General features: G+C 38.6%; 1 protein-coding gene across 7 annotated transcripts; it reads left to right on the plus strand.

Moving 5' to 3' along the window:
* The first annotated feature begins 31 nt into the window (after nucleotides 1-31).
* On the plus strand, nucleotides 32-15,721 carry DUS4L (dihydrouridine synthase 4 like). 7 transcript variants are annotated; one of them, XM_060304807.2, is made up of 9 exons: nucleotides 32-213; nucleotides 581-673; nucleotides 1,628-1,747; nucleotides 5,737-5,873; nucleotides 9,333-9,454; nucleotides 11,975-12,092; nucleotides 13,147-13,269; nucleotides 14,050-14,276; nucleotides 14,959-15,721. In XM_060304807.2, exons 4-9 carry the CDS (start codon nucleotides 5,758-5,760, stop codon nucleotides 15,216-15,218), a joined length of 966 nt encoding a protein of 321 aa, XP_060160790.1. In that variant the 5' UTR covers nucleotides 32-213; nucleotides 581-673; nucleotides 1,628-1,747; nucleotides 5,737-5,757; the 3' UTR covers nucleotides 15,219-15,721. The 7 variants fall into 7 exon arrangements, with proteins under 7 accessions (XP_060160790.1, XP_060160795.1, XP_030690275.1 ...); XM_060304812.2 differs by lacking the exon at nucleotides 581-673 and adding an exon at nucleotides 7,528-7,647; XM_030834415.3 differs by lacking the exon at nucleotides 1,628-1,747.
* The last annotated feature ends 1,152 nt before the right edge of the window (nucleotides 15,722-16,873 follow it).

A 16,873-nucleotide genomic window follows, 5' to 3' on the forward strand; every position in this document is an offset into this window, starting at 1 on the left:
CCCGGCGCCGCCAGCTCCGCCCACCCGGCTGTCTTGGAGATTCCGATCTGCTGCAGCTGGTGTGCCGACCCTGGCTGGGAACGGCGCGGGGCCCAGAGTAGGTGGGTGCCGAGGGCCCAGCGCACCAGGGAAGCTGAGGTCGTGGGGCCGGCGCTTTCTCCCGTCTCCCGCTGCATTCCTGGGGCTGGCGGCGTTCCCTGGGCGGAAGAACAGGTGAGCGCCGGAACGTGGCGGCAGCGCTCACCTCTAAAGCAAGTATTTAACCTGAGAATGGGACCTCTCGATGGAAGCACTAGAAGAGAACGGAGGTTTCCGGTAGCTTCGTGTGCACGCCACAAGCACAGCTGGCGGGCGTTAATAGCTACCCACCTGTATCTATCACAACCCTTGCTTCGCGTTCTTGGGATAAAGGCAGGCGGGAAAAGCTTGGGGAGGAAAGTTGCCAGGGATGAAAGTGGGGAGAATTAGGGAGAGCCGAGAGTCGGTTAAGTAGGAAGACTGAACCAGGAATAGATAAGTGGGACTCAGTCTCTGCTACCCTCCCATGAGACAGTGACCTTAGGCTTTTTCTACCGCCTAGTTTCAGTCCTGAGCGACGCCAGACTTTTCCTTGTCACAAATTGATGGATTTTCCATCTCTCAACTAACAGTATTGGAGCTGTAAAATCATCAGGTTAGTTCCCGTTATATCTTCTCCGCTGTTAACATCGGCAGTATTCACCTGTATTTCTCTCACGATAAATACTAGTAAGTTAACAGGTCAACCACACGTGTGCGAGAAGGTTAAGCATTTCTAACGTAAAAAAGAAACGTTAACTTTTCCTTCGTGTACAGTAAGTATGTATGCAGGGAACCTATTTTTCCCAGTGCCAGAGCTAAAGTTTTTCTTGATTCAGCTAACGGATTTTCGAGAATGTGATAGTAGTACTTAGCTGTGCCAAATGCCGTTCGAACATATTAGATGCCCGTAGCAACTCAAGCAAGTATGTCTCACTACACTGCATTATGCTTTCTCTCTGTCACAGAGGTTTTCCCCTAATATACTTTGATTTCAGTCACGGTGTGAATAGGATTGAATGTTCTGAATGGAGGTCTCACAAATCGCCAAGGGCAGTGTGCTGAGATTCACATTAGGTTTCATTATCTATAATACACAAAATTTGACTTCAATAATTTTTGAATATTAATGATGAATAAGTATTATCTTTGAATTATGGATTGTTTTTCCTTCCCTGGCTTTTACATTGAAAATTTTTAGAAAAGTTACATAATATTCATTCATTCAATGAAGAGTTTGAGTCTCTACTATATGTACCAGCATGAGTGTACAAACATTAGACTCAATCCCTGTCTTATCCCAGAGGAGCGAATAGGTAGGTAGAAACCCATTTAAACAAACAGTATTACCAGGTGCCTTGGAGGACGTGGATTTGTTTATTCCCAAGCTTGGCTGCCCATTAAAATCACCTGGAGAGCTTTAACAATCACTGATGCTTGCTTGCATCCTACGCCCTGAGATTCACATGTAATTGCTCTGGGGTATGGTTTGGGCATCCTGCTTCCTAAAATCTCACCAGATCATTCTAATGTACAACCAAGATTAAGAACTACTGATTTTTTCATTCAGCAAATATGTATTAAGGGAGGCCTTCTTCGTGCCATGTACTGGGACTACAAGAATGAATTAAGTACCACCTGTTGCACATGGATAAATACCTCTGGAGAGGTAGAAATTCAGTTACACAAGGTCAGTGAACAAGTGCACTGGTTACAACAAATTCCCCTTGATACTCTATGGTCTTTTGATCTATTTAGCTGGCTACCATCATACAAACTGGACTTGTCATATTGCTTTTAACTCTGCCTTGCATAATTACTGTTTTTGCATAATTACTTTTAAGCTCTGTACTTGTTGCCTGTTAAACGTTTGTAGAAACAGCTTACTCAATAGGGTGACTCTAGCTCAGTGCTTCAAGATGACCTCCAGTGCTTACAACCTAGATGGAATGTAGACTTTAGATGGGAAATTCCTGAGTGTTCTTCTTCATGCTCCTCCTTGTTACTCAAATGTGGCTTCAGTGGTTTCCAATCGCTATGCACTTTCCCTCTGACGTGGGACATGACAACCAGGAAACGCCCTTCCTGGTACCAAGGGACAAAAACCACTAAATATGGACAACCTGACTCTTGATCAGCAATGCTTTTGAGGAAAGATCTTGATCAAAAGAGGGAAATGTGAAAATAAAGAAAACTTCATTTAAAGTGGAGTCATGAAGCCCTGAAGGGAAAGCTGTCATGTATGCACCACTTGTGGCTGCCTGCATAACCAGCAGGAAGAAGAACAATAAAAATTATTTAACAACAACAACAAAAGAATGAATAAGGGCTTCCCTGGTGGCGCAGTGGTTGAGAGTCCGCTTGCCGATGCAGGGCACACGGGTTCGTGCCCCGGTCCGGGAAGATCCCACATGCCGCAAAGCGGCTGGGCCCGTGAGCCAGGGCCGCTGGGCCTGCGCGTCCGGAGCCTGTGCTCCGCAACGGGAGAGGCCGCAACAGTGAGGCCCGCGTACCGCAAAAAAAAAAAAGAATGAATAAGAGTGAAATTATTCTTGCTAAAGTCACAATGACCTAGTTGCCATTGGACACGTTTTAGTCTTTACTTAACTCTTCTGTGATGTTTAATATGTTTATCCCCTCCCTCCTTCGTAATACTATTCCCTCTCTTTTGAATATCACGTTTCAGATTTATTCCTCCCAGCTCCAGAGTTCATCTCTCTGTCTCCTTTACATTCTTTTTTTCCCCCCTTTTACTTAAATGTTGGTGCTTCTAAGGATTTCTACAAGATATGGCATCCATAAGTACTTTGTCCATGTTTTTAGTTTCAACATATTACCTAAAGGTTAAAGACTTATCTCTAGCTTTTTCTTTAGTACCATATCTATATAACCAGTTATGAGGCATCACCACCTGGAAATCCCCTGAGCACCTCAACTTCAGTGTGCCCAAGCGTGGACTCGTTTCCCTCCCAAAGCCTGTTCCTCCTTCTGGTTCTCTGTCTCATTGATTGGAATGGCCATCCGCCCAATCTCTAAAGCCAGAAGTGTACACATCATCCTAGAATTCTTTCTTAATTACACAACACGTGCTGTCATCAGGTGATTTCCACCTCCTAAATGTCTTGCTAGTTTATTTTTATTTCTAAATAGCTCCTAAATGTGTTCCCTTTCCTCTATCCTCATTCCTGGAGTCCCAGGTCAGATACTCATTACACACGGCTTGGTCTACTACAGTGGGCTCCTTACTGATATTTTACCAACAGCCCTAATCCCTCCATCGAAATCTTTCTGAATCAGAAATCTGACCATGTCATTTCTCTGCTAAAATTTTTCCATTACAACTAGTATACAAGGAGAGACAAACAACTTACACAAAAATATATGCCCATGGAAGTATGTCATTTGCACAAGTTAACATGTTGAGTGCATATGTAAAAATCACCCACAGAGGAGGAAAAATGGCTGAGAACCAAGGCCCTACAGTTTAAAATCTAAAATATCTTAACCTGGTGTATAGGCCCTCTCATGCCCTTTCTAGTCTAGTTACAACTCAAGCAATCCTGAACTGTTGTTAATGGTTCACTGAAAACATCAAGCATTTTCATGCTGCTGTGGCTTTTTACATGTTCTCTGTAACTGGACACTTCCCCATCTCCCATGTAGTGTCAGCTCAAGATTTCCTTCATCCATTTTTTTTTTTTTTTTGCGGTACGCAGGCCTCTCACTGTTGTGGCCTCTCCCGTTGCGGAGCACAGGCTCCGGACGCGCAGGCTCAGCGGCCATGGCTCACGGGCCCAGCCGCTCCGCAGCATGTGGGATCTTCCCGGACCGGGGCACGAACCTGTGTCCCCTGCATTGGCAGGCAAACTCTCAACCACTGCGCAACCAGGGAAGCCCCCTTCATCCATTATTGACTTCCCTCACTTCTCTAGACAGTTATTTCTACAGTGCTTAAATTGTGTTTGAGTGTATTAGCATTATTGTGTTGTGTAAGTTTGTCTAATACATTTTCAAGGACACAGAAAATATATTTTCATCTGTGTTCCCAACATGTAGCAGAAACTTGATATTTGTTGAATGAATAAAAATAAGATCAACTGGGATTCCAAGAAGATTGTCAGAGTCATCAGGATGGGGGATTATGAGTACAGAGACTCTGTGAGCCAGTGAAAATGGGCTCAAGGTTTAATTAAAGGTACCACTTAGTTGACACACCTGCAGGAGATGGAGAGTGAAGGACAAGCCCCAAGTTTCTGACTTGAGTGCGTAGGGATGGATTGTGATGGCATAACCAGGATCTGGAATGCAAGGGAGATGAGACAGGTTTGATTCATGAAAAGGCGACTACCTTTCTTTTGCTTTATACTTTACCTATGTAGGTGGCTTACATCTTTCTAATCATGAACTTTTGTTTAAAAAAATAAGCTATTAACTCTCTAAATATTAAGTTAAACAGTAACAGTGATAAAGTGATGAACAGTGATCAGTAGAACTAGCTTATCTTATTCCACCTGTACATTCTACCTAAGGAAATTGAAATTATTGGTTTATATTTAGGTTATAACAGTACTTTCAGGATTAGCCAAACAAGAAATTGCATGTGGAGCAATTAGACCTTTCTGAAGTTGGCCCATATATATTTTTAAGTTGGTAAGGCCAAAATTGGAATATGGAAAGCAGCCAACACTATGAAATGATAGGATTTTAAGTACAGTATAGCAACTATAAAACACAGGAATCGCCTAATTTAATCACTTCTCCCTCTTTGGGTATAATAGTGATTTAATATGCAATTATGTGATTACAATTGAGATTTTCATGAAACGATGTTCATGAAACATTTAAATGCTTAAAAATAATAATTAAATGTTTGTTTGCCTTCTGATTCAAATAAAAAGAATAGGATTTGAGAATAAGAGTAAACATATTCTTATATATGGGGAGATCAGCTCGTTGTTTTGTGACCACCTAGATGGGTGGGATAGGGAGGATGGGAGAGAGGGGATATGGGGATATATGTATACATATAGCTGATTCACTTTGTTATACAGCAGAAACTAACGCACCATTGTAAAGCAATTATACTCCAATAAAGATGTTAGATAAATAAATAAATAAACCAGTACATCTTTTGAAATGCTGACTACTTAAAGTTGTTCTGTTACTGCCATTTAACTTTCCTGGATAAAACAAGGTATTTCAAAGTGCCAGACATACACATTACTATATATGAAATTATTCAAATCAAATTTGTTGGTTAATCAATGCCAAACAAAGTAAAATATAAAAAAGTAACATGGAAAATCGTAATATGTATTCTAGGAAGATATCTTGTGGTTTTCCACATCCTGATCATTTATAAATTTGAGCAGAAAATGTTACAGTAGTGGGTTAAGTATAGAATTCAAAACTGTTAGTGTTTGACTTGAACGAGGGTAATTTGTACAGAATATAAATGTCATAATTGCACAGTGTGCTGAAAACTATCTGTGATTTATAAATAGAGGCAGAATTCAGTAGTATCCTATTCGATACTGTGAAAAGAAGCTAAGAAGATTCCTAAGCCCACAAAACCTGATGAAAAATACGTGTTCTTGGCAATTGAAATTGTAAGAATGATGGGATTCATCAAGTGAAAGTGAGTGCCTTTTCCCTACGCAAACTGGTTATCTTTTTCAGATTTGAAACAAATCTGTATTCATGAAGAGTGACTGCATGCAAACCACAACATGTCAAGAAAGAAAAAATGATCCAATAGAAATGCTTCATTCTGGGCAGCTGGTAAAAGTCTGCGCCCCAATGGTGCGATATTCAAAGTAAGTATTGTTAAATGGTTAATGAGCTTAGGTGTGATTTCCTTTTTATGCTCTGACTTCTTAAAAGTAAGACCACCCCACCACATGGGATCTTCAAACGCCTAGCTTTGGGACCAGGGTCCGGGCTTGAGTCCTCATGCTGCCAACTGCCTGGTATGTGTATGATCTAAGTGGTCAGACAGTATTTGTCTCTTTGAGACTGGCTTATTTCACTGAGCATAATATCCTCAAGGTTCACCCATGTTGTACCATGTATCAGAATTTCCTTTTTTTTTTTTCTTTTTGCGGTACGCGGGCCCCTCACCGTTGTGACCCCTCCCGCCGCGGAGCACAGGCTCCGGACGCGCAGGCTCAGCGGCCACAGCCCACGGGGCCCAGCCGCTCCGCGGCATGCGGGACCTTCCCGGACCGGGGCACGAACCCACGTAGCCCGCATCGGCAGGCGGACTCTTAACTACTGCGCCACCAGGGAAGACCCAGAATTTCCTTCCTTTTTAAGGCTGAATAATATTCCATTGTATATATATACTACATTTTGTTTATCCATTCATCCCAGCTTGAGTTGCTTCCATCTTTTGACTCTTGCTTCTGTGAACATGGATATATAAATATCTTTTTGAAACCTTGCTTTCATTCTTTGTGGTATATGCCCAGAGGTGGAATTGCTAGATCATATGACAAATCTATTTTTAATTTTTGAGGAATTGCCCTGCTATTTTCCATAGCAGCTACACCATTTTATATTCCTACCAGCAGTACACAAGAGTTTAGTCTCTCAGCATTCTCATCAACACTTGTTGTCTTCCAGGGTTTTTTTGTTGTTGTTTTAATAGCCATCCTAATGGATGTGACTTACTGTGATTTTTATTTGTATTTTTCTAGTGATGTTGAGCATCTTTTCATGTGCTCATTGGCTATTTGTATATCTTCTTTGGCACAATGTCTCTTCTAGCCCTTTGCCCATTTTTGAATCAGATTGTTTGTTTTTTTTGTTGTTACTGTTGTGTTTACTCTGGAGTTTTGAGAATTCTCTATACTAGATACTACTCTTGTCAGATATGTGGCTTGCATATATGTTCTCCCAGCATGTTGCTTGTCTTTTCATCCTCTTAACAGGGTCTTTGGCAGACCAAAAGTTTTTATTTAATGATGAAGTCCATTTTATCAGTTTTTCCTTTTGCAAATTGTGCTTTTGTTGTCAAGTATAAGAAATTTTTATGTAACTCTAGATATTAAAGATTTTGTCCTATGTTTTTTCTAAAAGTCTTTTAGTTTATGGTTTACATTTAAGTTCATAATTTTTAATTAATTTCTGTCTAAGTGTGAGACTTAGGCTGAGGTTTGTTTGTTTGTTTGGTTTTGCCTGTGGATGTCTAATTACTCCAGTACTATTTGTTGAAAAGGCTGTCTTTCCACTATTGAATTACTTTCGCATCTTCATCAAAACTCAGTTGAGCATGTTTGTATGGTTCTTTTTCTGCATTCTCTGTTCTAATCCCTTGATCTATGTGTCTGTCCCTCTACCAATACCACAGTCTTGATTACTGTAGCTATATAATGTCCTCAAATTAAGTAAACTTAATAAATCCCACTTTTCTTTTTCAAAATTGTTTTAGCTATTCTAGTTCCTTTGCCTTTCCAAATAACTTTTTAGGATGATCTTTTCTATACCTACAAAAAATCCTGCTGGATTTTCCATAAGAATTGTATGAAAATGCATATCAATTTGGGGAGAACTGAATTCCCTACTGCGTTGAGTCTCCTCATGAACACGGTATGTCTCTCCATTTATTTAGATCTTCTTTGATTTCTTTCATCAGTGTCGTATAGTTTTCAACGTACATTTTCTGAACATATTTTGTAAGGCTTACACTCCAGTTATTGTACTTTTAATTTCAGCGTCCATGTGTTCATTGCTGGTGTATAGAAGTAAAATTGCTTTTTGTGTGGTGACCTTACATTATATGAATTTGCTATGTTTACTTATTGGTTCTAGGACGTCCCTCTTACAAATTCCTTAGGATTATCTAAGTAGACAATCATGTCATCTGCAAATAGAGATAGTTTTACTTCCTCCTTTCCATCAGATGCCTTTTGTTTCTTTTTCATGCCTTATTGCACTGACTAGAAGTTGCAGCACTGTACTGAATAAGAGTGATGAGAGCAGACATCTTTCCCTTGTTCTTGATCTGGGGGGAAAGTATTCTTTCACCTATAATTGGGTTGGCCAAAAAGTTCATTTGCGTTTTTCCATAAGATCTTACGGAAAATATATATAAAGATCCTAATATAATATTAAGTGTAGAATTTTTTGTGGATGTCCTTTATCAGGTTGAGAAAGTTCCCTCTATTCCTGTTTTCCTGAGAGGCTTTTTTTTTAAATCATGAATGCTGTTTTGTCCAGTGCTTTTTCTGCATCAATTGATACAATCATGTGTTTTTTTTTTTCTTTAGTCTGTTAATGTGATGGATTACAGTGATTGATTCTGAATATTGAAACTTCTGTTTTAACTAGCTTTTTCTGACACCACCACAGCAGGGGAAGGACGAGAAAGCACCACCTCATTACTCTCAGGTGGAGGTAGAAGCCTAGGTTTTCCACTTGGTCTCCTTTGACACCCCGGGGGCACGAGGCTCCTCATTACTGCTGAGCAGGGGTGAGAGTTCCAGCTCCCCATGCAGGGGGTGGCCTGGTAACTGCTGGGCAATGATGAAAGTCCTGGCTCTTCACTAAGCATTCTCTGACACTACTCCCGGAGAAAGGGAGAAGGGCACCTCACTGCTGCAGGGTTGGTGTGGAATTCCAGGCTCCCCAGATGGTCTCCGCTGATACCCTCCTTGTTACTGGCCAGCAGGGATTAAAGTCCCAGCTCCCTACCTGGCCTTCTCTAACACCACCGTGGAGGGGTGTTGGAGAACTTTGTGACAGCTTTGGAACGGTACAAGTGTAAGCTCCCCACTCGACTTTCGCTTGTGGAGGTGAGGGCCACAGTTTTTTCGCTGGTGTTGGGCTGGAGTAGAGCCATTATTATTTTAAAGCTTGCTAGGCTGCCCCTTTCTTGGTGCTTTGGCTAGAGAGCAGGCTTTTGCTGGGGCTGTTTTTGTCTGCACCCATTGCTATTTCCAGGTTGCCAGCTTCTTCAGCTTCAAATCTGGGATATTTGAGGCAACGAGAAAACCCAGGGAACTCACCATTGTCGTTCCTTAGGTCCTGCCCGAGGTCACTAGCCTGCCTGCTCTCTTCTCGCCGCCTTTCAGAGTTTCCATACGTTTGTTTTGTATATGATATCCAGAGCTCTTAGTTATACTAAGCAGGAGTGATAGGGAAGAGTACATCTACTGCACTTTCCCATAGGCAGAACTTTTCTCTAATAAATATTAAATATTTAATAATTAACTAAACTAAACTCTGATTATGGTGCTTTCTAAATGCCTAATTAAAGTTTTATATGCTCTCAGGTTGGCTTTTAGAACACTGGTAAGAAAATACAGTTGCGATCTGTGCTATACGCCAATGATAGTTGCTGCTGATTTTATCAGATCTATAAAAGCCAGAGACAGTGAATTTACCACAAACCAAGGTATGTGAAAGCTAGAGTTTGCTGCCTTTGTAAAACTTTAAAAACAAAACAACAAAACTCAACACTCTTGTCTAATCAGAGACAACACAATTCGGAGATTTTATTTTTAAATCTTTCAGTTTCTTATGGTTTTTATAAATTTTAAAAAATATGCTTTTATTCAGTACCTTGTAAACTATGGATAATATATCAAAGTTTTAGTCAGCCCCATTCTCTCACCTAGACTATTGGGTTAGATTCCTATCTCACTGCCTCCAGTCTTATCCCATTTCAAACTACCCTCCAGACAGCCCCAAGTGACCTCTCTAAAATGTAAATTTGATCACTTCTTCCTGCTCACAATCTTCCTTAGACTTCTCATCACCTAAAAGAGTGGTTCTCAAAGTGTGATTTCCCAGACCAGTTAACATCAGCATTATCTGAAAACTTGTTAGAAATGGAAGTTCCAGACTCCACCGCAGGCTTACTGAATCTGAAACTCTGGGTATGTGTCGGGCAATCTGTGTTTTAAAAAGCCCTCCAGGTGATTCTGAGCTTGTTAATGATTGAGAGCCACTGACCTAAGGAGTAAAATTCCAGCACGTGTGGCCAATATAGAACGTTCTTCATGATCTGGCCTCTGAATACGTGTTCTGCAGCTTTATCTTCCATTAGTTTCTCTCCATGGCCCACCAACTTTATTCTTCAAAATACTAAGTTATTGGGTCTTCCCTGGTGGCGCAGTGGTTGAGAGTCTGCCTGCTTATGCAGGGGACACGGGTACGTGCCCCGGTCAGGGAAGATCCCACATGCCGTGGAGTGGCTGGGCCCGTGAGCCATGGCTGCTGAGCCTGCGCGTCTGGAGCCTGTGCTCCACAACAGGAGAGGCCACAACAGTGAGAGGCCCACATACCGCAAAAAAAAAAAAAAAAAAAAATATATATATATATATATATATATATACACACTAAGTTATTTTAAGTCCTTGAACATGCCCTAATCTCTCACACTTCTCTACCTAGAATGTCCTTCTTAGTCAGGCCTATCCCCGCATCCCTATCCCCCTGGGAAAGGACAGTTCATGCTTCTTAATGCTCTAAAACTGTGACCAAGGAACTTGCCTAATCACCCTCCATTCATGTCCTGTCTCGCAAGCCCCGGCTTTTTGTTGTACTTAATCCTACTGTACTGTAATTTCCTCCTCACATGCCTGTCTCTCCCACTAGACTGTGGGCTTCTTAAGGGTTGGAATTCTTTCTTGTTGGTTTGTATCCTCAGCTTCTAGCACAGCATTGAAAATATATTTGACCAATAAATGGTTGTTAGATTGAAATTTTATAACTCTCTTGAGTTACAAAGGAGAAAGCACCCTACCTACGTCCTCAGGAAAAAGCAAATTCTCCTATCCCTTAGATAATCCTGTAAATCAGTGGATTGCCATAGAAATTCTGAGTCAGTAGAACTAGAGCGATACCCAGAAATCTGCATTTTGGTAAACACCCAGTGAATCTGATACAGGTAGTCCTCAAAAAAAACTTTAGAAAAATTAAAATACATCTATTCAGAATTTATAACACCCAAAGATGAGAAAAATGTGTCCTTTAAAACCTAGGAAAGCTCTGATACATTTGGCTGTGTTAAAATTTAGACTTTTATATATAAAAAAAGAGCACAGATATTCTCAAAGACAAATGAAAAACTGGGGAAAATATTTATAATATTTTTGATGTTTATGATAGCAGAGCTAATTTCTTTTTTTTTTTAATTTAAATAATATGAAAAAAGGAGCAACTAAAAGAAAAATTGTACATAGAGAACTACGCAAAGAATATGGAGAGAGAGGCTACAAATAAAAAAATATGCTGTTGGGTATACAGTGTAGGATAAGTTGTAAGGAAATCAGAACTGTCATCCACACTGGTGTATATCTATATTGGTAAACTCTTGAAAGAAGATTTTATAATGTCTTTCAAAATGTTAGATGCCCGCCCAGCAGTTATACATACTCCTAGGAATTTACTTCATGAATATACTCACAAAAGCATGTATATGGAGTATCTTCATTGCAGCATTGTTTGCAAGAGCCGCAAATGAAAAATAATCTATGGTCCACCCATCACAGTGGAATACGCCACTAAAAAGAGGAAAACAGGTCTGAATACAGGTCCCAGATACAAACGGGGGAAAACACAATATGTATAGCAACGTACATAGAATGTTCACATTTGCTTAAATTTTATAGGTATTCATAAAATTGTTCTAGAATGCAGTAAGCTAATTCCCACCTTTGGGAAAGGGGTCTGTTTGGCAAGAGTGTTGTACTTTTCATTTTATCAAATTTTTTCCTATTTGAATTTGTACCAAATCTAAATTGCATGTAATTTAAAATATTTTAAATTATTTTAATGCTATCTTGTTTGAACAGATGCTTCTTAGCCTAAAAATTGTTACTTTATCCTGTACAGACATTAGAATTTGGTATCTCGTGTGCATGTGTGTGTGTTTCTGTGAATTTTAATGTTGAGCTATTTGTTTTATCAGGTGATTGCCCATTGATTGTTCAGTTTGCTGCTAATGATGCAAGAATTTTGTCTGATGCTGCTCGTATAGTCTGTCCTTATGCGAATGGAATAGACATTAACTGTGGTTGTCCTCAGAGGTAAAGCTCAAAGAAGTTGGAAGAATTTTCAAAAAGATTAGGAAAAACTATGTGAACATGGTAAACTATCATTCTGGTATTCCAAAAATTAAAAAATAAGGAAAATAGAGATAAAGAACTTGAGCTCTAAATAAGAAGCAAGAAAAAATAAGGAAATATTATTTAGAAACATACATGCAAAGATATTTTCTGATGGCTACAACAATATATAGACCCTTGACAAGTTTTTGTCTCACCTCATCACTAGAATTATTTTTATGTGTGGATCTGCCTTGAACCTCATCCATAAGTAATTATGTGAGACTGATGTTTATGGCAATCCCTAAAATGTATTTTTACTGCTCTGTCAGACATACTTGCTCTAAACACTATGATTCTATGATTTGGGAGATCACTTGTTTTCTCTTACTTAATTTCAATTATAAGAAAACCTTCTTATAATTACCTTTTCTTCCTATACCATAGTTATTTGGTTGAGTCTGAGTAACTGGGTGTTGATAGGATGTACTTATTTTGACGATAACATCCCTACCTTCCTGGCACTATACTAGATTATCTGTCAATAATTCAAAATGTGTTCAAAGAATAAAATCAAGGTTTTATGTATAGCATAATCCAAATCAGATTAGATATATTTGAATGCTCATTAGGAGAGTTCAGTAAGCTGTTTAGTGGTATTGGAATGCTGTAAGCCAAAAATATCTTTCCTCTTAAGATTAAAAAAACCTCTTGTTATGTACAATGAACATCAAATTTGGAATTAAAAAAATCTGAAGTAATTGCATGTACAAATACTTAAATCTGTTTTGGTTGAATGAACTTTAATTTTCTCACTTGCCAGTGAAAACCATTTCCCCTAAGTATTTCTTGATCTGGGAACATGTTTTCCTAATCTCAATACATTTAGAAGTGTTGGATCTATGAATTTTAAAAATCTGGTTCCATTCCAGGTTGCTAGGTAGAGAAATAATAAATGCACTTACTGTGCTTTTAGAATTGTATCTTCTCTTCCAACTGATAACAATTTATTTGTTGTTGTATTTACTTTATGAAGGTGGGCATTGGCAGAAGGTTATGGAGCTTGCCTAATAAACAATCCAGAGCTTGTTCGAGACATGGTGAAACAAGTAAGAAATCAAGTGGAAAATCCCAGATTTTCAGTATCTATTAAAATAAGGTAAAGATAATATTTTAATCTACTGACAAGATAGTCCATTACTCAGGAAATAAAAGAATATTCCTTTTGTCTGAAGGTGTGGAGATGTCTACTCTTAGTAAGTAGGCATCTAGTATATGAAAATGTTAAAACAAAACATTTAGTAAATGAATAGATACCATAATTTTTATTTATAATCCAAAACAATTTCTTCTTCGCATTTTTAAAGAAAAATTAAAATATCCTTTTATTATTAAAAACTCTCTCCCAAGAGAAACAACTTTTTCCATGTACTATTTAATTAACTAATGCTAAGAGACATTCCTGATACCAAGAGTAGAAAATAGGAATGATATTTGCACTAAAATTTCACAGTGAAAAGAAAATAAACTAAAAATTAGTCTTTTGGTGACAGGTTAAAAACAAATCTCAAGATAAATTATTATAATTCTCCCACTTGCGGATTGGAGCATGCACAGCAAATATTAAGATAGCACCTTTCAGTGCATCTGTGACAGTACTTTGATGAATCTTTCAGTTATCAAAGCCAAAAGAGAGGAGCACTGGGTAAAAGTTATTTGTCATCCTATTGTTATCGATAGTGAAATAGCTAAATTCAGGGTCTTGAATGGGAACTGATTCCTGAACAAAACCTCACTGATAGGGGCACGTGGTGATAACATGATATAGCATAGCTAAACTAAATAATGTAACAGATGAAATATTTTTCTATTTAGTTTATTGATGTTAGCATTAAGATTTGTGTGCTGTGAAAAGATAGATATGATTTTGAAATTATAGGATCCATGATGACCTTACAAGAACTGTAGATCTTTGTCGAAAGGCTGAAGCGACAGGGGTTTCCTGGATTACAGTCCATGGAAGAACTGTTGAAGAAAGGCATCAGCCAGTTCACTATGAGGCCATTAAAATAATTAAGGAAAATATGTCTATACCTGTAATTGCTAATGGAGACATCAGAAGCTTAAAAGAAGCAGAAAATGTGTGGCATATTACTGGGACAGATGGTAAGAAATAATTACTTCAGGTTTTTTGTTTTTTAATTAGCAGAAAAATTAAAAAGTGGGGGTGGGAGAATAATGTTAATTATTTTCCTGTTTTACCATATTTTCCTGTTTTACCAATTTAAGCCAAGCAATTTACTAAAATGATGTTAATCCAGCTACTTAGAAACAACAGATTATTTTAATTGGAGTAAATTAGTTCAGTTAATTCTCTGCCACCATCTCATCCAGTTAGTGACCACTAGAGCCTATAGAATTCGTGAATCCAAGAGTGGTCATAGGAGCCAAAGAAACCACAGACTGCTATGCAGTTTCATTATCCCCTTCAACTTTGGCATACCAAGCCCTGTGATACCTATTGCTGGATGAGAGAATGCAGATAAACTTCAGGCAAACCCAATTTATAACAATCCAGATTTACTCTTAAGAAAATCCGGAAAACTAATTTTTTAATGTAGAAGTCTTTAAAATATAAGAAAAAAAGTCTTGTGAGTTCATTTACACTTAATTGGTTATAAAAAATACCAAAATGAATCCTTTAATAAGAATTAGTCTAATACAAGGGCATTGTGAAACCTTGTAATAATACTTTATTTTTGAATATTCTCAGTTTGTTTCATTGAGTTTGACCCCATAACCATGAGTTCTTAATGTGTGGACAAACGTGATGTGCTTTAATTTATAGGTGTGATGGTTGCAAGAGGACTCTTAGCCAACCCGGCCATATTTGCTGGATATGAGGAAACCCCACTGAAATGCATCTGGGACTGGGTTGACATTGCTCTTGAACTTGGAACTCCTTATATGTGTTTCCATCAACATTTAATGTACATGATGGAAAAGATAACTTCGAGGCAGGAAAAAAGAATATTTAATGCTTTGTCAAGCACATCAGCAGTCTTAGATTACCTTACAGACCATTATGGGATTGACTGGACTCCCTAAATTATTTTCTATCTTCAGTGAAACCACCCAGGGTCACATCTTGGTTTTCACTTTGAATCAGTGGCTCTCAAACATTAGTATAAAAACAATGCCCTGACAGAATTTTTAAAACTCATTCTTAGACCATATCCTCAGAGATTCTGATTCAGTAAATCTCTAGGGTGGACCCAAAATTTAGTTTTAAAGAAGACCCCAGGTGGTTCAAACAGACAAACATTGCTCTGAATCCTATTATGGATTTAAAACTGTAAGAATTTTTTTCTTAAAGGAATCATGTTTTTAACATTTTTCAATAAATAAAACTTTTTATTTTGATACTAAAAGTATGACTCATGGTATCTGTAAGTTAACATTAGGTATGTTTTAAATGAAAATAAGAGAAAAGTGTGAACAAATTCCAACATCTGTATAAAATGAAAAGGAACAAGAAATTCTGTATAGAATTGCATTCAGGGCTTAAATTAAAAGTTCAAATTGGAAAATCAAACTGCTACTTCCTAATTCATGAATTACACACCTCAAGGTATTTCTTTAAATTGTATGTAATAGAAGTTAATTAGATGTGATGTTTTCTATAATTTAAAACTAAGATTCCATGAAATTCTTTAAATGATATTAAATTTGTTACATTTCGAGCCTTCTAAATCTTTAGAAGATTGAGAGCTTGGTAAATATACCTGTACGTAAAATGATGTTAATTTCTGTCCCCCACATCTTAAATATAAAAAAATTTGGTAGCTAATCTGGAGATGATTACACAGTCAGCCCTCGGTGCTAGACCACTTTGTATATGGGACTTGAGCATCCACAAATTTTGGTACCCACAATAGTCCTAGAACCAGTGCCCCACAGATTCCAAGGGACAGCTGTGTATTTGAAATATTATTTCCTGGAGAACAGTAACCAGGTTTTATTTTTAATTTAAAAACCTAATTTTCATACCCTGTTAATAGTAATGTTATTTTTATGCTTCCCAGCAGTTGATGATAATTTTAACTTTAAAGTTCCATGGTTTAGGGAATTCCCTAGCGGTCCAGTGCTTAGGACTCCTTGCTTTCACTGCCAAGGGCGCAGGTTCAATTCCTGGTGGGGGAACTAGGACCCCTGGAAGCTGCGTGGCACAGCCAAAAAAACTAAAAAAAATTTTTAAAATAAAGTTCCATGGTTTGGGGATGTCACTAACAGAATTTTGTTGGTGGTTAATGTGCCACTGCAAGAATTATCTCAGGGACTTCCCTGGTGGCACAGTGGTTAAGAATCTGCCCGCCAATGCCGGGAATATGGGTTCGAGCCCTGGTCCAGGAAGATCCCACATGCCGCGGAGCAACTAAGCCCACGTACCACAACTACTGAGCCTGTGCTCTAGAGCCCGCGTGCCGCAGCTACTGAGCCCACACGCCGCAACTACTGAAGCCCGCTGGCCTAGAGCCTGTGCTGTGCAACAAGAGAAGCCACTGCAACGAGAAGCAAGTGCACCACACGAAGAGTAGCCCCTGCTCGCTGCAACTAGAGAAGGCCCGCAAGACCCAACACAGCCCCCCCAAAAAAAAAAATTTATCTCAGGTTAAGATAAAACAGTTCTGTAATTAAGATATTGGTCTATATTACCAACATAAAAACTGTTATAAGGAGACAATTATCTAAAACTGCTTAAT

Source organism: Globicephala melas, chromosome 9 (assembly GCF_963455315.2).
Source record: "Globicephala melas chromosome 9, mGloMel1.2, whole genome shotgun sequence".
Classification (NCBI taxonomy): Eukaryota; Metazoa; Chordata; class Mammalia; order Artiodactyla; family Delphinidae; genus Globicephala; species Globicephala melas.